The sequence below is a fragment of the Lepidochelys kempii genome, chromosome 2 (assembly GCF_965140285.1).
Source record: "Lepidochelys kempii isolate rLepKem1 chromosome 2, rLepKem1.hap1, whole genome shotgun sequence".
Classification (NCBI taxonomy): domain Eukaryota; kingdom Metazoa; phylum Chordata; order Testudines; family Cheloniidae; genus Lepidochelys; species Lepidochelys kempii.
Window position 1 is genome coordinate 158349503 of NC_136381.1, and position 20144 is coordinate 158369646.

Sequence of the window (20144 nt, forward strand, 5' to 3'; positions counted from 1 at the left end):
CTGAACAGGGCAGAGCTGCGGGGAAAGAGCTGGAACTGGCGAGGGACTCTGGGCTCTAGCCAGGGCCGAGAGAGCTCCGGCGTGCTTCGGCCAAGCTCTCAGCCTCCCTACTCCATGGCCCCGACTGAGCTCTCAGCCTGCCCAGCTGGAGCCATGGTGGGAGGGGCTGAGCTCTCAGTACCTCACCCCCCCCCCGCCCGGGGCCATGTGGGGCTGAGAGTAGCGAGCAGGGGTGGGGGCTACCCTCCCCAAGAGGAAGCTTCACCCACTGCCCATAGTAGCTGGTGCATGACCTGATTTCTGAGTCAGGTATTAATATTCTTTTTATTTTATTTTATAAAGACCTCTCTGCCTCTGATTATTTCTCAAGTTTTATACATACATATTCTAAAATTTCTTTTATGGCCTAATTTTGTGAATTAAAGCAGACAAAAGGGAGAACCGTTGCCACCCTGTGTCCTCAGCTTTTCTAGTACCGATCTCTTTTGGAGCCCTTCATGGACTCTTGACACTGTACCTTTGCATCGATAACTGAGGAGAAGTGAAGAGAGGAAAGGAATGGGAAGTAGTCACATGACTGGGATGACAAATTCTCAGCTTGCTTGCTTTTGAAAAGCTGAAAACTCTGCTGATGGAAGTGCCTATATTGGCCTACTCTGACTACAGTTTGTCCTTCAGAGTCTACATAGATGCTAGCAATAAAGAAGGGGGACTGTATTCGCCCTAGAGCAAGACAGTATAGAGAAGTGACTACCTATGCTAGCAGAGGTTTACATGGGTCAGAACAGAAAGATGAGAGATACAGCTCTTTCAAGTTGGAGTTCTTGGTACTAGTCTGGGTTATCACTGAAAAGTTTAAGAATTATCTGACGGCAACCACCTTTGAAGTGCATACTGACAACCACCCATTAGCACATTTAATACAAAAAGAAAAGGAGGACTTGTAGCACCTTAGAGACTAACCAATTTGAGCATAAGCTTTCATGAGCTACAGCATCACGATGCATCCGATGAAGTGAGCTGTAGCTCACGAAAGCTCATGCTCAAATAAATTGGTTAGTCTCTAAGGTGCCACAAGTCCTCCTTTTCTTTTTGAGAATACAGACTAACACGGCTGCTACTCTGAAACATTTAATACAGCAAAGCTACAGGCGTTGGAACAAAGATGGGCCTCCAGATTAGCCAACTTCAATTTTGTTGTGAAATGTTGCCCTAGGAAAAATAATGCCAATGCTGATGCACCATTCAGACTGCCTACCATGCCAGAAACAGAACATCATGATGAGGTGCAGGAGGATTTAGAAGTGCCACCTTTCCTTAATGTACCTTTAAGAAGTTGTACCGGCTTACTGTCAGCATTGTGGTGTTCCAAACCATGAGATGAGAAAAGAAGCAACTGAAATTGAGGGGTCTCAAGATGTATGGGCATGATTACAATCTGAAAGTCGGGTGTTGCAAAAGATTAAAAGGATGCCTTTTATGAGGAGAGGCTGAGGGAACTATGAGGAGAGGCTGAGGGAACTGGGATTGTTTAGTCTACAGAAGAGAAGAATGAGGGGGGATTTGATAGCTGCTTTTAACTACCTGAAAGGTGGATCCAAAGAGGATGGATCTAGACTATTCTCAGTGATAGCAGATGACAGGACAAGGAGTAATGGTCTCAAGTTGCAGTGGGGGAGATTTAGGTTGGATATTAGGAAAAACTTTTTCACTAGGAGGGTGGTGAAACACTGGAATGCGTTACCTAGGGAGGTGGTGGAATCCCCTTCCTTAGAAGTTTTTAAGGTCAGGCTTGACAAAGCCCTGGCTGGGATGATTTAGTTGGGGATTGGTCCTGCTTTGAGCAGGGGGTTGGACTAGATGGCCTCCAGAGGTCCCTTCCAACTCTGTTATTCTATGATTCTATGATGCTGATTGAAAGGTGCAGGGTTACCCCTGAATACAGAAAACAGGCATCTGATGTGATATTAAAGCTGTTGAAACAGAGAGTATCTCTGTGAAGAACTGGGAAGAATGGACAGGGAAACTTGAGATCCACAGGCTAACGAGGAGCTAACCCAGATAGTGTTGACAAGAGTGGTGTGACCCGAGGTGCTTAGGGTAGCCCACACTGAAAATGTCATGGGCAGGGCAGGCTGCAAAAAGGAGAGCAGATTCTCCCAAAACTAGTGGTTAACACTGTAGTTAGATTTACCAACCAGTCACAAACTGTGCTCCTGATCTCCCACACTGGTTGTCAAGAAAAGGAGTACTTGTAGTACCTTAGAGACTAATAAATTTATTACAGCATAAACTTTCGTGAGCTATAGCTCACTTCATCAGATGCATACAGTAGAAAATATAGTGGGGAGATTTTATATACACAGAGAACATGAAACAATGGGTGTTACAGACTGTAACAAGAGTGACCAGGAAAGGTGAGCTACTTGATTACAGACCTAAAAGTGGCAATTCTTCAACAAAAAAACTTCAAAAACAGACTCCAAGGAGAGACTGCTGAACTGGAATTAATTTGCAAACTGGATACAATTAATTTAGGCTTGGATAAAGACTGGGAGTGGATGGGTCATTACACAAAGTAAAACTATTTCCCCTTGTTTATTTCCCCTCCTACTGTTCTTGTAAAGTACTGGAAATGGCCCACCTTGATTATCACTACAAAAGGTCCCCCCCCACCGCCCTGCCCCGCCCCTCTCTCCTGCTGGTAATAGCTCACCTTTCCTGGTCTGTATGGTAACACCCATTGTTTCATGTTCTCTGTGTATATAAAATCTCCCCATTCTATTTTCCACTGTATGCATCCAATGAAGTGAGCTGTAGCTCACAAAAGCTTATGCTCTAATAAATTTGTTAGTCTCTAAGGTGCCACAAGCCCTCCTTTTCTTTTTATGGATACAGACTAACACGGCTGCTACTCTGAAACTGGTTATCAAGAAGCTGAAAAAAGAAATCAGACAGCCCCCTTTATTGCATTACAGTTCTCTGGCTCCCAATCAGCAAATAAGTCCAGTAAGTTGAGGAGTTATTTAAAACTGTTCACTATACAAAATGTTCTTCTGATCCCCAAAGGGCCAGTCACGTTACCAGATCAATACTAGTTTGGATCTTACCAAAAATACATGCTGCCAGCCAATCCTTTAGTATCTAAAACTAAAGGTTTTATTATAAAAGAAAAGAAAGAGAAGAGAGCTGTTAAATGGTCGCAGCAATCAGATTCATACATATGACTTCGGAGTCCATATATCAGGGCCTTAGCAGCACTGGCGAGTTTGCTGGCTTTGTGAAGTCCCTCTGAACACATCCACAGCTTGGATCGGTCTGTCAGTCCTTTTATTCAGAGTTTCAGTTTGTAGAGAAGTTACTCCAGAGGTGAGAAACACGACTGAAGACAAAATGGAGAAGATGCAGCTGCCTTTTTATATCCTTGCCATGTGGCTTCTACATTCTTTGTCCCAAACCCAAGCTCACAGCACATGAGCATGGAAAAGCATTTGGAGTCCGCTGTCCACCAGCATGTCCCTACATGTGCTGCTGACTCATAGGTGTAGCCCCCCCCCCCGCTTCTTTTAATGGTTTGTTGTCAGCTGATTGCCCTTGATGGGCCATCCTACAGGCTAGATAATGCTGATGCCAATCTGTCTGGGGTGTCACCCAGAAACACAGCACAAGTTTGAGATATCAATATGCCATACATATTTATAACTCACTCACAAAGATGATACATATAAACAAGATTCAGAGTAACAGCCGTGTTAGTCTGTATTCGCAAAAAGAAAAGGAGTACTTGTGGCACCTTAGAGACTAACCAAATAGCTCATGCTCAAATAAATTGGTTAGTCTCCAAGGTGCCACAAGTACTCCTTTTCTTTTTATAAACAAGATTATCATGCTTTGCAAATCATAACTTTTCCACTGATACCTTACATGGCATATCTTGTAAAATTCATTGCAATTTTGCAATATTGGTATCAAGAATTTGGTCACCCAAATTCCATACAGCATCACAAGCAAATTCAAAAATCATATTGGAAGCATACCATAATTCTTCTGGGCATTTTGGATGCTGACAAACTGAGCTGAACATTAGGGGTAGGGTTAAAAGATGACATTGTTCAGTGGTCAAACTGTCAAATTGTCAAATCTGCAGTGCGAAGGACAGCAGCCAATGCACTATTAACCTCTCTGGAAAGTAATGCACCATTAGAACTGGTAGCGCTGGATCACTTGAAATTGGAACCCAGCAGAAGTGGACCATCCTATGCATTAGTGGTGATAGATCACTACATCAAGTTTGCAGTAGCTGTTCCGGTAAGGGGACATGACCACCAAACCCATGGCAAAAGTGTTCTGGAGACATTTTGTGCAGCTCTGTCGGTATCCAGTGCAGGTATAGACTGATCAAGGACCTGCTTTTGAGTCACAGTTGTTCCATGAATTGTGTAGCATGTATGGAGTCACAAGCTCAGAACCACTGCAGATCATCCCCAAACTAATGGCCTGTGTGAACACATGAACCAACCTATCATCCATATGATCAGAAGTCTACAGGAGGACCATAACATGGACTGGCCTGAATTGCTCCCTGAGCTGATTTATGTGTACAACACTACAAAACAGACTTCCACCCAGTATACTCGATATTATCTCATGTTTGGCAGACATGGCAGGTTGCCTAGGGTTATTGTTATTTGGAGTGACAAATGAGCCTCAATATAAAGAAAGGAGAGAGGTAACCAAATGGGCTGAAGAACATCATAAGAGGATGAAGGAATATGGAACAAAAGTAGCTCAATACCTAAAGAAAGCAAAACAAAAACAAAAGGAACAATGTGACTTTACAAAAATGATGGTTGGAGAGCAGGTGTTGCTGAGATGACAGAGGTGCAATAAAATAGACAGCAGATGGAATCCTGAACCATATGTTGTGGTTGCAGTTCCCTATCCTGAGTTACCAGTCTACAGAATACAGATGGAATCTGATATGGCTGTGACCAAAGTGGTACATTGCCACCTGCCGAAGCTTGCTGCTTTGACATGGATCCTGGTGCAAATGGAAGCAAGGCTGACCATGGAGCTAAAAAGGAGAGGCACAGGCAAACGGGAGGGGAAGCAGTAATGCTAGGCGTCCCAATTGTGCAATGGGACATTGTGTCAGGTTTCTTCCAGCTCACAAGGAATCTATAAGTCTAACAACTGACACAGATGAGGTACCTAGATGCTCTGAATGCACTACAAAAGGGGTACCTCCAAAAGGGTTGCTACAAGAGGCAATAAATGCACAGTAACCAAAAGAATGGGAGTGGTGGAACCCCACCAACCTTATGACTGTATGGTACCTATGGGGAAAGTGAACAATAAATAGAATGGTTCTAATCGAGAGTTAACATAAATGATGTTAGGAGTATAAGTTAGTTTAATGGCGTGCCACCTAAGTATACATGGGGACATGTACGTTAAGGGGGTGATGAGTGTAGTAACTCACATCCTGGCACTAGCACCTGCTGCAGTTGTGATGCAGCAGCACAGAATGCTGTCCCGGGGAGAGAGACGTCCAAGGAGAGCGCAGCTCGAGCTGGGGAGGGCGCTTGGAATCCACCCGAAGGGGCAGTCAGAAAAAGCCGTTAGAGAAGGGTGGAGATGCTGAGCGAGTGGAATGAACTACAGCTGGGGTAGGAAGTGAGGGGATACGATAAAAGAACAGGAGAATAAAAGCAGGGGACTTGGAAGTGAGAAGGAGGAAAGAATACAGTTCAAAGGTGCCTAATGAGCAAGTGAGGGCCACAAAAGAAACCCCGCTTGTGGACAAACTCGGTGAAAAGAGGGACAGCCACAGGAACACTGAATCTAAGGAGCACTTCAAGCAGAAGAGAAGCTAAGAACGGGACAGCAAGGCTTTGTCTACACTGCCAGTTGAACAACAAAACTTTTGTCATTCACAGATGCTTAAAAAAGCCCCCCCGTCCCCTCCAAAAAAGACAAAAGTTTTACCACGGCAAGTGGCAATGTAAACGGCTCGTTGTCGGCAGGAGAGCGAACCCCGCTTGTAGGGGGTGGAAGTATTTTGTCACTAAAGGCTGTGTAGTGTAGACAAAGCCCAAGAGTGGAGTTGGATTTCCAGCCAAGGAGAAGAAAAGTTGATTCTTCTCTGAAGCGACACAATATGCTGTAATTTCTTTTGTTCATTTTAATAACAATGCATGTGGTACTAACTGCACAGCACAGAATCATAGAAATGTAGGGCTAGAAGGAACCTTGAAAGGTCATCAAGTCCAGCCCTCTGTGCTGGGGCAGGACCCATTAAACCTAGACCACAGTTTATTATTAAAAGTCAGCCAATCTTTGGTAATGTTCTATATTATTTATGCTTCTGGTACAATTTTGGGGGTTTCCCTTATAAAAGTTCTAAAAAATTAAAATTATTGCTTTTGTCTTGGTTTTCCTCAGCCACGCCTCACAGTTAGCCTAGCCTAGCTAGGTAACTGCACAGCATCCCTGAAAATCTGGCCATTTATTTAGGAGCCTAAATCTAGGATTGTGAGGCCAGATTTTTAAAGGTATTTAGGTACCTAAAGAAACAGACAGGTGCTTAGTTGGATACCTTTTGAAAATCCCACTTCAGGTATCAACATTTGGTCTAAATCAAATAATGCTGTAATCTATTAGAAGGTTTTCAACATGTGGATAAATGTTATTGTGTACAGCTTTCTGATTTCTTATTAAATGGAACCACTGACTCTGAGAAAGATACTTTGCAGTAAAAGATGAAATCAGTTTTTAATACTTTGGATTTCCTCTGGCTTACATTTAATAGCAACACAAAACACTGAAATAAAATGTCACTGTAGTAAATGAACTCTAGCCCATACAGGTTTGTAATGTCATTAACCTATTTACACTCCATAAAGTTACAAATGCTAAAACATGGTAAAGCCTTCACAAATGTGGAGGTAAGGGGTGGCTACATATCAAGGATGAAATCCTGGCTTCACTGAAGTCAATGGCACTACTCCCAAAGACTTCAGTGGGGCTAGGATTTCACCTGTGTACCTAGTTTCATCTACAGTAAGCCCACTTGCTGTATCAGTGTACACTCATGCTGAAGGGATGAGCCCTAACAAAGCTCTATTTGTTTTACCTCAAAAAGAACACTGAGAAGTAACCAAAGGTACAGAACAGCTTAGCTAAGAGTTCTGGAGGTGGTTGTGGGATATCTTAAAAAGGAAAAAAATAAGATGTGACAAGATAGCCGTTCACAAAACAATGAATGATTTAGTTTAAAAGTACTCCACAAAAGTACTTCCATCCACTTCATCCCATCTCATAAGAACAAGGAGCACTTAATAACAATTGTCTGCTACCAAATGTAATATTGAAAGGATACTAATTTACACAGCATATAGGAACATCTGTGGAATTCAGTGCCAAGGAAAATCAGTAAGATTTGAGACAAAGAAATTAGTGGGATTGGAAAGAACACTTTTTGTATATATCATAAAAACAGATTATTGTAGGCTAAGATGTTGAATAAAAAGGCAGTCTTCTCATGCTTCAGGGTAGAGCAGCTAATTGCTCACAGTGGGACAGAAAGACTTTTTTTTCCTCTGTGAGAAATCCTGGTATATTTGGGAAAGTGCAATTATTTTCTTTTTTCCACCTTCCTTTGAAGCATCACATATAGGTCACTGTTGGAACAAGGTTACTGAATGAATGTCTCCACTATAGCAATTGCTGTGGGAAGCTTGGTGTGCTCATTTGCATATGAATGCCCCACATATTTGTCCAGGTTCTGTCTATTGTTCCAACACAGCTGATGCCTAAGTTCTGGCCAGGGGACTTACACTGATGTTCACTCTCCCTCTATTGGCTTGGCAAATTCCAGGGCTGCTATTTCTCTTTCCAGGTATAGGACTGCAGGAGCAAAGACATTTATGGCTTGCTTCTCTCTAACTGATGGTAGTTTGACACCTGCAAAACATAAACTCCGAGTAAACTAAAAGGTGAGGGCATACTTGTGAGTGTGTGTAATGAATCAGATCCAATTTACCAACAAAAAGCTACATGAAAAGATTCTTCAGGTTGCAAAGTGAAGCACTCAGAAATCAGAAAATTACAAAGTTAAAGTAGCTGGTGCAAACTTAACCATTAACCTTTGTGAAATATGATACAGGGTCTGATTTTCAAAATGCCTAAGTGACTTGTACAAATCCCATGGAAAGACATGTGCTCCTAATTCAGTAGGTGCTTTTGAAATTCCACCTACAATCTTTAATCACATAACTACGTTATTTTTTCCAAAAGGATGCCTGCCATATTCAGAGCACAAGATGAACAATGCTCAATGAATGAGGCAGCTGTTCAATATTTATTTTTATTTTCATTATTCAGTGGCTGGTCTTGTACTCTGCACAACAGCCAAGTTCTCCCCTGAATGAGAAATTTTTCTCTATAGGCTTTTCTGTAGTATCCATCAGGGTAGTATCTGAGTGCTTCACCAACATTTAATGAATATATCCTCACCCAACCAGACCAATGGGAGATAAGGGAGGATTATCATCCTCATATTACAGATGCAACACTGAGGCATAGAGAGATTTAGGTTCAGATCCACAAAAGTACTTAGGGATCTAAAGCCCAGGCTTAGGCACCAAAGTCCCAGTTTGGCTCCACTGCCATCCAGAAAACTCCCACCTGAACCCTGTGGTACCTAAACTCACTCAGCACCTAAGTTCCCAGGATAAAGGATCCCTCGGTGCCCAAGTTTCTGCCTCTGGGCATTCGCACTGCTGCCTCCCCCTGGGTGTCCAGATGCCTATCTCCTGCCTAACCCCCAGAGTGATTCACAAATGGGGGAAAGATAGGGTATGTGGGGCCCAATCTGGTAGGCATCCTCAGTGGGCGCCTACCGGATCAGGTTCCATTCAAAATCCAGTTGGAGGAGGAGGTAGTGGTGGTGGCAGCTACCTTATAAGTTTTAGCCAACTGGTTAGGACACTTGCCTGGGATGTGGAAAGCCAAGGTTCAATTCCCTCCTCTCTGGCATAGAGGGAAGAGAGGATTTCAAAAACGGTCTCCCACCTCTCAGGAGAGTGCTCTAACCACTGAGCTATGGGATATTCTGATGAGGGGCTTCGTCAGTCTCTCCTGGTGAAGCTGTTCCACTGTGGACAGCTACTTAAATAGTCACTGGGCCAGAGAGAAAAACACTTAAGCCCCTTAGTGGATCCAGGCCTTAGTGACTTGCTCAAGGAAGCATGTGCAGATGCAGCACTAGAATTCAGATTGCTTGATCCCAGGGTATTGTCTAAATCACAAGACTGTCTTTTCTTTTCTAGAGGATCTCTGCCTTGCTCAGTGCACATCACAACTTGTGCACTCAGCCACGGGTGTCATGGACTCCAGACTAATTAGTTACACAAATGTGCATCATTCTGTTTCCAGTGTACTCAGTAAATTAGATGGGTCTCTGAGGAAACAAACAACAAAGTATGTGATCATAGATTCATGTAAAGATTATGTTGTCATACATATGCATATCAGGGCAGACAACAGTTCCACAGGCAACTTTAACTTTGTCAATTTCTAAGTTTTGCATGCTTCATTATTTTTAATGTCATTTTTCGTATGGACATTCCAACCTATTTTTAAAAAGAAAATTGACTAACCAGAAATTCCACCATGTTCAACTATTGTGCTTTGTACTGCTCAATATGTGCAATGAGTGAGACAGAAGCCTATACATTATTCCATGCACACCTTTCTGTACCACATGGAAAAAAGGCAGGACTTCTTTACAGCTCCACCTCCCCCATATGCACCTTAATTATTATTAATGAAAAGTAATTACTTATTTGCATTGCAGTACTACTGAGGTTCCAATTGTGAGCAGGGCCTCCTTGTGCTAGCTGCTGTACAAAGGCATAGGAAGTTGCAATCCCAATATAAAGTACTTTTGATACTCCAAATCCCCCTGCTTACGAAAACTGTAATTCTATTCCATTTTGTTATGCATTGACATCTACTGGAAGCCTCAGACACTATTCAGTTTCCCATTCAGTTTACATGTGTATTGCAAACTGTTAGTTTTACCATTTAACATAATCCAGAGTTCATGTTTAAAAATCCTTACAACTTGGCCACAACATACCCAATTTTCACCAGATCAGTGAAAAATGCATAAACCCAGGGACTGTTTCTGATAATTTTCAAGTATATATTACCATTGCCAGAGGTGCTAGAAGATTTTCAGAAACTGATTGCAACACATTTCCTTAGCAGAAGAATTACATATTTGTTTTTCACTTCCTCTGTGATTTAAAATGTCTCAACCATTTTGATGGAACTTGCACAAAAACATTTGCTCCCTGACTCAAAATCACAAATTTTAGCTGTAAAGGGAAAACTTGGAGAAAGTTATAAGCAGCTGAAAATTACCCTTTCGAATAGAAATACTTAGGCAATCTTCACTATAAATTTCCCTACCCATGCCATTTATATTTCCAAAGATTATTTAGAAGAGGAAAAGAATTTAAAAGAATTTAAAATACTAGGTCAGACCAATGAACGATCAGGTTCAGGTATCTTGATTTGTGCAAGGGCCATGAATGATTTATCAGAGAAAACATTCATCCTCCAGCTACATTTGTGGCCTACAAACTCAGCTGTGATCCTCTGGGAAAATGCATTTTACAAAGCCCAGGCTGAAGATGGTGAGAGATGGAAATAAAGATTTTTGGGATTTTGGCTATGGAATAAACTTCCAGAAGGGATCAGACTAATCCAGAGTCTGACCACTTTCAGGGCTTGCTGCAAGATCCCCCTCTTTGACAAAGCATTTCCACCAGAATTAGCATGAAACTAACCAAATACATTCTTCCCTGAATAGGGAAGAATTCTTCCTACCTTATGCAGCGAGGAGAGAACAGAAAACTCACTGACATTTTAGGGACCTCACCATGTAGATTTAATTTAGCTGGAACATATTTGGATGCTAACATTATGGGTGCTACAGGAAACCATAATAAAGATACATGAGTTTGCTGCTGGATTTATCTTTATGCTTTGATTTGAGTATTTTAAGAAATTTCAAAGGCACATAAAGCCTAGGATAGCAGCCTTCTTATATTCTAAATCTAAAGGACTAAATAATAAATGTAACTGCTTCCTTTGACAGTTCTAGATTTAGAAAGATAGTCTAATCTTCTGGCCTCAAGGATGGGAGGATTTAATCTGTTTAGTGTGGAAATGATCTCATGATTACATCACTTATTGCAGCAAACTTTGAGATATCCCTTAAAATGGATTTTCTGGAATTTTCTATGTTTATTTGGAGAGGGCAGAAGATCAGTATTCAGATTAGCAAATTTGGGTTAAAGAAGGAGAACAGAGCCTTAACCCTCTTCTATCTACTTTATTATTAATATTATTGTAAGGTTTCTGTCCCTTGAGGGTTAGCTTGCTATCTGGCTAGATGGTTGTGAGAGGAGTGGGGGCTAGCAAGGATTAGACTGGCAGAACATGTTTGTCTTGAGGTACGCTTGATCACTCTCCTATTGATGACTCACCTATCTTCCTCAATTAAAAACTGTCTGGTGGTACATCCTTCAATAGCATATACACTTAAGATTTGCTTTGTGAAAGGAGGGAGGTTATCTTGCATGGCAACTCCTAGGATCCTTCATATTTGTGGGTAGGAGTTTTCAAAGTATGGTCAAAAAGTAAGCCTATTTTTGTTTTAAAAGGTTTCAAGGACAAGGAACTACTCAACTGTGATAAAATGAAATAAAGTGGGTTCTTAATGGGGGTTCAAGTATATAGGCTGGATCAAATTCATACCTGGCATTAATTTATGCCAGGGCTTAATCTGCCCCAAGCACTACACTTCTGTGGTTGATCCTAGAAGTTGAGGCCACGGATCTCTGCATGCTGTGGAAAGTCCTATTAGAGAAATATAATTTACCAGAACACCAGGTATACTGGCACTTGACTGGAAATAGGGATAGGATCAGCCACAAAGTCAATCAAGTAACAAAATCTAAAGGAGGGAGACTGGTTTGATGCTAATAGGGTCCTGATCTGGCACAGATCTAGAGAATTACTGGCTTGACTGCTATAGCATTACCTTCCCTTGCTGTAACCCTTCTGAAAATAGGTTCTCAGCATTACTAAGAATAATGACCTCCCTTTTATTAGACCTGAGGTTCCACTTTCAGTCTTCTAAAAAGTGGAAGAAAACTTTTTAGAGTAGAACAAGGGTTTACTGGCTCATTTTATGTCCCAGTTCTAGCAATCTATACCCAGAGGTTAAAGCAGATTGAAACAGGAGGGGGAGCTCTCACAGTACCAGCTGAAGGGGAGCTGGAGCTGTGAGGCAGCACTGCTTACCCAAACCAAATTTTAGTAGATCAGGGAGAGCTGTTCTAACCCGCCCCTGGGACACCTTACTTCAACTCCTGCCTGTCCCAGAGTCTGGTCACTGGTCTATTAAAGGAACTACAGTGCAGTCTTGGAAAAATTATCAGCCAACCTGCCTGGTAGGGAAGAGAACTTTGATCAGCAGTGCACAGTCTTCTGGGGTTTTATTAAGCATTAAGAGAACACCTCCTTCAAATGGTGATTTCTAGGATGCTCTCTGTATCCCATCTCTCTGCTATTCAATGGCATTTCTATAGGGATCATATGGCTGAGTATCCTCATTATATAGACTTCCTCTACACTTGCCCCTTTTCTTGCCTTTGCATTTAAGGGCTCCAGCTCCAGGGTGCTCCTCCCTGAGTACCTTTGTTGTTTAATCACACCTGTGATATATGACCTCTCCTTACCCCTAGCTAGTGCCTCTGAGACTAGGTTCCCTGTGCCCATAATGTGAGGAAGAGAGGTCCAGGCTAGGTCTACCTGGATCCTGCCAAATTTTAGACCAAAGTTCTCAAACTGTACTGCCAAAAAGAAAAAACAAATGTAGTCACCCCCTGCTGTGTTCCAGCACAGCAGTACCACAAAATCCAGGATGTGGCACCTGGATCCTGCCAATTTTTGGCCCTAATGGCATAACTTCCACTGCTTACATTTGTTTAGCTGCTTCTGCTGCATCTTAAAAATCCTGACCCCAGGGCACAAACTCCAGATTAGCCCTTTTCCCACCTTCCAGGTACCAAAATGTGCTGGGGGTGGGTGGGGGAGGGAAGGTGTTTGGTGATTTTCAGAGGAATAGGAGAAGCAACACTTGTTCTGGAGATTGATGGAACCATTTCTGCATTTGTGGCCAAACTCGGCCAGGCTCCCGAGGCCAGGTCCCTGCGGTGCTGGGATTCTGGGAACATCCAGGGTCAGATTTCCAAGGCGCTGGGAGCAGCAGCGGCTAACCAGGGTCCAGCGAGGCCGAGGAATTTGGCCGGCCCCAGGGCAACGTGGCCCCCTCTGCAAGGATAGACTTGGGGGTGGGGGTTGCAGGAGCAGCTCGGCTTGCGGCCAGGGGGCGCCGATGCCGTGCGAGGGCTAGGATGCAAAACGCAGCCAGGGGCGCCGAGCTCCAGCCTTCCCGCAGCAGAGCCACCGCCCCCGCGGCGCTGTGATTGGCCTCCCGCTCGCTGCCTGCCCCCTACCTGCCCGGGCACCTGCCGCCGGGCCCCGGGCGCAGCAGCAGCAGCGCCGGGGAGGCGCGCGAGGGGACAGCGAGCAGGCGCGGCGGGCCGGCCCGCAACCAGCCATTTAAGGCAGCGGCTCTGGGCGCGCTAATTCATTACCTCACACCCGACGGGAGCCAGGGCGGGGCCCGCCCCGCTCAGCCTGTGGGGGCGGGCGCCGGGGCGGTCACCAATGCCAGCCCAGCGGGGGCGGGGCGGGGCGGCGGCGCCCGGCTCGCGGTGGCTGGGCTTCCCTGCGTGCGTCGGCTCCCGGGTGGCTGCCAGGCTGGGGGGGACCCGCTCCCGCTCAGAGCCGAGGGGTAAGTGGGCGCCTTGGCAAGGGGGCGAGGGCAGCGCGAGGCGTCCCCGCGGCCGGCGGAGCGCAGGGCGCTGCCGGGGGCTGGCGCTGCGGGTGCCGCTGAGGCGAAGCGCGGGCTGCAGCCCCTCGCCATCCCCCGGCGCGCCGCGGCGAGGGCGGCAAGTGGAGCCGCCGCCGGGCTCCGGGACTGGCTGGTGGCGTTAGCGGAGCGGCCCGGGATGGCTTCTCCTGGGCTGCCACCGCGCCGGAGAGCGGCGTTTGCGGTGGACTTTGCGCCGGAGCAGCTGCAGCAGCCTTTGCGCCGGCTCACCGGCAGGATGCGGTCGCTGCGCGCAACCTGCCCGAGGCGCCTAGGTGCGCTTGTTGCACGTTCCCGGCGTTATGGAACCATCTGCCCCCGGGGGGATAGAGAACCGGGCTGGGAGCTCGTCTTTAGCACCCTCCCAGCCTGGCCTTTCGCCCTCTTTATTGGGGCGACGTTCCCTCTCCCACTGGGGTAGGAGCAGGAGAGAGGCGCAGTGTGAAGCTGTTTCCCTTCTCTGGATCGGCCACCAGACCAGTGCCAGGCAGCTGGGATCTTGCTCCAGCTGCATCTTGTCTAACAGTGCAGGATGGAGCCCGTGAGCGTTGGTAGCTGCATCCTTGAGTAGGACGCCTCCTCCCGCTCCCCTGCTTGGAGGACATGTGACAGCACCTGCCTTGGAGGGAGCTGGATTCTTGCATGGTTGATGTTAGTAGCACTCCCTGGGTGACTGTTTAGCCCGCGTCGAGCAATGCTCCCTTCATTCCACGCTGAAGAGAGCGCTGCCTTCACCGGACTTGTTCACCCAAATGTTCCAGATGATATCTGGCTCTGCATTAATCGTGTAAATGTTTTAATTTTATTTCACCTTACTAACGTAAAACTACCTATTCCTGTTTCCCCAGAGCTTCTTAAGTCCCTCATTATGAAATCCCTTGTGTTTTGATACAAGAACAGGCAGTCGCCTTATAAAGTGTCTGGTGGGTAGAAAGCATCCAATTATTAAAAACATTTCAGTATTAGTTCGAGCTTTGTCATATAAAGCTACACAAAGCAGATCTAAACAACCCTCCAAAAATTCCAGCTTCCAGCATACAAGAATGCTCCCAGAGAACAGACTGACAGCAGGTAGAAAAGCAAAATGCCGTATATAAGAAGGAAAAAAGTGAGAAAACACACAATATTTTAAATTAGCCAATTACCTTTTTCAGAGCTAGTTCATTATAAAAGTAAGTAGTTGAAATTAATACTTCAAACTCTGGTAAAACTAGTGGTTTGTGAATGGCTGCAGCTCTACTTTGGGCAAGTAGGATTTTTTTCTCCCATTAGTATTGCAAAATATTAGTGTTTGAATATTCAAGTATGAAAACAGATTTTTTTTAAGTTCAGAAATTTGGTACAGTGCATACTTTTTTAATTGTTCCCTGGGAAACACAGCTTTTTCACCATGAACGCTTCAAAATGTCACTGGGGCAGTTTGTGCAAAGACTTGCCTTTCATTTTGACATAAACCAGGAAAACTTTGAAATGTGATTACAAAAAACGATTTTATTTTCGCTGATCTTGCTGCCAGGGGAGAATCTTTTAACACAGCTCTGTTTATGTCTTTAGATAACTTGTCCTTTATAATATTTGCATATCCATTCTCAGTGGGATTTAAAGATTCATTTTTTCTGTTAAAATGAAAAATTGAGAACAAATGGGGAAGTGCAAAGAATTTTTATTGTAGGCTGTGTTTTCAGGCTTAAATGATTGTTAACAAGAGCACAGATATGAAAAGTTTCAATTTTGGTTCTTAACATTTCAGCAATCGTTTCTTCTTGCCAGTAGCTACATGCCTTTCAAAATTAGTTACAACTTTTTTTTGTCTAATGGCTGTATTGAGCTCTTTTGTGTCTGTGACCACAGCCATATGACTGCAACCAGTGTGTCACTTGTGACTGCCTAAGTGCAATGTCCACTGTTAAGTATTAAAAGAGCGTTCGGTTTTATGGAGCCATGCATAGAACAATTCACAGATAATGTAGATCCTCCCCCTCACTATTATTATATTTAAGATTATTGTAACTGGAAAAAGGTCATACATTGAAGTTTATGTATGGCAGTTATTTATCGTTCTATCTTAATACATGTTTTAGGCTACAGATTGACTGACTGTGCTGAAAATGGAGCTATTTTTATTTATGACATTCTAGCTACACTACATATAGCTAAATGCAGTGTGGCTTTTCCTAAACATTGTTTTGTTAGAGCCCTCAACTTTGTACTAAAACAACAAAGACAAACTAGTACTCTTAAGGAGGAGAGGCCACTAAGCCTATCTGATGGTTATGTGTATCATCTGTGCACAGACTAAAAGACTTAATTGTATGTCAAGGTATAGACTGACTAAAGGATAAGCCATCTAATGTTTCAATTTGGGTAACTAGCTGGACTGAAATGTGCGCTCCGAGAGGAAAAGCTCAATACAGTTACCAGGTAAAATAGCAATGCACCATAGAAATTCAAGCATTCTCTTGTATTACATAGTTTACTTGTCATACTAGTCTGATTTTTCTGCAGTATATGGATGTGCCAATATTTGCAAACCAATTCTGATTTTCTTTGTGATGGTTCCCATAACAAGAACATCACTTTCTTCAGCATAATAATTGGCTGACTTACTTCACCCTCTTACTCATGCATACCTGCTGACCCTATTTAAGGAAGAGAGACATAGTGTTTAGCAAAGTATTTTTAATTTTTCCCCTCTCTCTCTCTTTGAAAAGACCTTCTCATGCAGTGGATTTCAATGAAATTAAACTAGTTTGTCTCTTTTTCACTTGAAATGCCTCTCTTTGTAAATATGGTATGTGTGTCATTTTGGTGGGTCAGAGCAACAATTATCACCTTTTGCTTGTCATGAATAGACAGTTCTCTCAAACTAGTGTTTTAAATGCTTGCTTTAAAAGTGGAGAAAAGATTGATATTAGTTGACCTGAAGACCTGCTATAGTTAAGTGTCTGTTACTATTGTTCATTTTAGAAATCTCATGTGCTCAGACATCTCCCCAGTGAAAGTTATCTTTGGCCTCAAATTGGCACAAGTCTGGAGTAGATTATGTGCAGTAGGTTGAGGAGGAACTTTATCAGATTGAAAATGAAGATCATTGTGTACATATAGGCAGGAGAGGTTCTTACATGCTTCTACTAGCCAGTTAAAATGCTTGAGTTTAACAGCTTTCATGATGGGGATGTGCATGTGCTGGAATCCAAAATGGCTCTGCTTTCTTGTACACCATTTCTGCTCTGTGTTTGGGTTTTTTTTGCTTTTGGATTGTCAGCTGCTTTGTTCCTGGAAATGAGATCTGCTGGTTTTCTGGGTTGGGTGTGTGGCTGAATATCGGAATGCACAGGTACTAGCAAGCCTTGCCAGGCTGCAAGGGCCTTTTTCTACCTAAGGGGATTTATCTACAGTACTAGTGATATAGTGTCTCTCAGGCTGATTTTGTGCTGGCCTTGTTTTCTTGGCATGCAGTAATTCAAGATATGTTTACTCTCTAAGGACTATACCCTAGGGGTATGCTGGCATAACTCTGTAGGGTAGACAAAGCATACAGTGATGGATGGGTTTTCTGTCTGTGTAGGAACACCACTTTTCTGAGCTAGGTCTATGGAAACATTCTTCTATTGACCTTGTTTTGTCTACATTGGGGATTAGGTTGGCAGACCTATGTCACTCGGGTGCGGATTTTTCACACACCCTGATCAACGTAGCTATGTTGACCTAAATTTAAAATGTAGATGAGACCTAAGTTTGAGTTCATCTGAACAAGTGGAAAATCATTCTCCGTGTGCTTGTGGTGCATGAGCATGAGACAGAGAGAGGCGGGTGGGGCAATTAAATCAGCTTTTCCCAAGAAGAGGAGCTGTTTCAGGACTTTAGACTGGGCAGCAGGTATACAATTGGATTTTTAAAAGATAAGTAAATAAGAGGGAGCCTAAACTGTGCCGCTCTTATAGGTTTCTTTGCTGTTCCTTCTTTTTCTGCTATTCTTTTTGCACATATGTGCATGTGTGTGCATGCACATGTCTTTTGTGTGGTCTGGAAGCATGTAAACATGGACTTTATCTGGTGCTGGAATAATGCCAAAGAGCAAGAGTGACAACCCAGACTTCTTCAAGGTCCGTGTAGTTAATGCAGATGCTGAAGCTTTCCCTGCATCTACAGTGCTACTGTCCTCCCCAGTGGTTCTCAGCCAGGGGTCCGGGGCCCCCTGGGGGGCTGTGAGCTGGTTTCAGGGGGTCCTCCAAGCATGACCGGTGTTAGACTCACTAGGACCCCGGGCAGAAAGCCAAAGCCCCACCGTACAGGATTGCAGCCCGGGTCCATGAGCCGTATCGCCCGGGGCTGAAGCCAAAGCCCGAGCAACTTAGCGTCACGGGGCCCCCTGTGGTGTAAGGCCCTGGGCAATTGCCTTGTTTTCTATCCCCTAACGCCTGTCTTGGCTTTTATATGCAGCAAAACAGTTGTTGTAGCACAGCTGGGCTGTGGAGGTTTTATAGCACGGGGGGGGGGGGTGGCTTAGAAAGAAAAAGGTGGAGAACCTCTGGTGTACTACAGCTGTCATAGAGCTAATTGCTGGCAAATATTACTTTCTTCAGTGTACTTCTGTCTCTCAAAGTTTAAATGTAGGGGACATCAAACAAAATGAACATGTTAGAGAGATGTTTGAAGAAAACTGACCATATAGTGAAGCCCCTGAAGGTAACAGCCTGTTTCACTGAGGGAAGCGCATAGAAACAGTATGCCTGTTCCTGTCAAGATATTAAAGGCAAATTTAAAGTACAGCATTGAATGGAGTATTTAGCCTAATTAGTGCTTTGAAAGTGCAAGTCCTAACAAATTCTGTTGACAAAGGAATCCGTATATTGGAAGGACCTGAGACCTTTTGGTTTTGAAGTTAAATGTTAAAGACTCTGTTTATCTTGAAAGGACTTAAAGGAGCACCTGGTAAAGACAGTGTCTGTAACAGGTAACAGTCTGAGTTCCCTCTCAAAAGAAAAGGACTGGAACAGAATCCCTCAGGGAGCCTTTATTAGGGTATGTCTGTACAGGTAACCCAGGGAGGCATAACCATGCTAGCTTTAATTTAGCTAGCCCAGGGAACGACAGCAGCATAGACGCAGTGGCAGGGGCTAGCAACCATAGTACATACCCATGGTTGCTGGAGGGCTGTACTTGCACTGCTAGCCTGTATTGAAGCCTGTGCCGACACATCTGCATGATGTGGTCATCCACACTAGCTAGACTAAAGCTAACACAGGCTATACCTACCCCATCTATGATCATGCCTTCACTTGCAGTGCGGACATACCTCCCCACTCTCCCAAGCTAAGCAATGTTGGGGTGCGCCAGTCACTGAATGGCTAATCTTAAAGAAACTCACAGGTGGTTTCAGAAAGCACTGCTGATGATTCAGTGATGTCTTCCCCCCGCCCCCCATCTTCTTTGGTACTGAACCACTGCCTGCACAGTATGCTGCTAGATGTACTTGCTCTTATGGATTAGCGGTAAAACTGATGAGGCCATTCATTCATAGAGTTTAAGTCCGGAAGGGACCATTAGATTATATAGTCTGATTTCCTGTATATCACAGGCCATTACATTTCACCCAGTTACACCTGTTTTGAGACCAATAACTTGTGTTTGACTGATATACGAAGGCATTCAGTCTTGCTCTGAAGAATCCACTGCTTCCCTTGGTAGTTTGTTCCAATGATGAATCGCCCTCACTATTAAAAGTGTGTGCCTGATTTCTAATCTGAATTTGTCTGGCTCCAGCTTCCAGCCATTGGATCTTGTTATGCCTTTCTCCACTAGATTAAAAAGCCCTTTATACTTAGTAACTTTTTCCCTTGAAGGTACTTATACACTGTGATCAAGTCAGTCACCTCTTGATCTTCTTTTTGATAAATTTTACAGATTGAGCTCTTAGTCTCTCACTGTAAGGCATTTTCTCTAGCCTCAAATCATTTTTGTGTCTCTCTTCTGCATCCTGACCAATTTTTCAACAGGTCATGACTGGCCATTAAAAATTCCACGGTGCTTATTGTAATAATAGGGCTGTTAACTCCATTTTCCTGACCAAATTCCATTTCTGTTAATTACATTCTGACTGATTTCCTGCTAGATTTTTAGTTGT

The 20144-nt window shown here is 43.9% G+C and overlaps 1 protein-coding gene across 6 annotated transcripts in view; it reads left to right on the forward strand.

Annotated features, from left to right (window-relative positions):
• Nucleotides 1-13675: 13675 nt before the first annotated feature.
• TPPP (tubulin polymerization promoting protein) overlaps nt 13676-20144 on the forward strand; it is a 109734-nt gene continuing 103265 nt past the window's right edge. The window contains exon 1 of one of the 6 annotated variants that reach the window (XM_073332593.2): nt 13676-13939. Coding sequence is in view for 3 of the 6 variants with exons in the window: in XM_073332590.2 (XP_073188691.1) it covers nt 14770-14804 (35 nt within the window). In the remaining 3 variants the exon portion in view is untranslated. Of the gene's footprint in view, nt 13940-14108; nt 14805-20144 lie in introns of those variants that run through there. The other 5 variants (XM_073332594.2, XM_073332591.2, XM_073332590.2 and 2 more) reach the window with 5 other exon arrangements.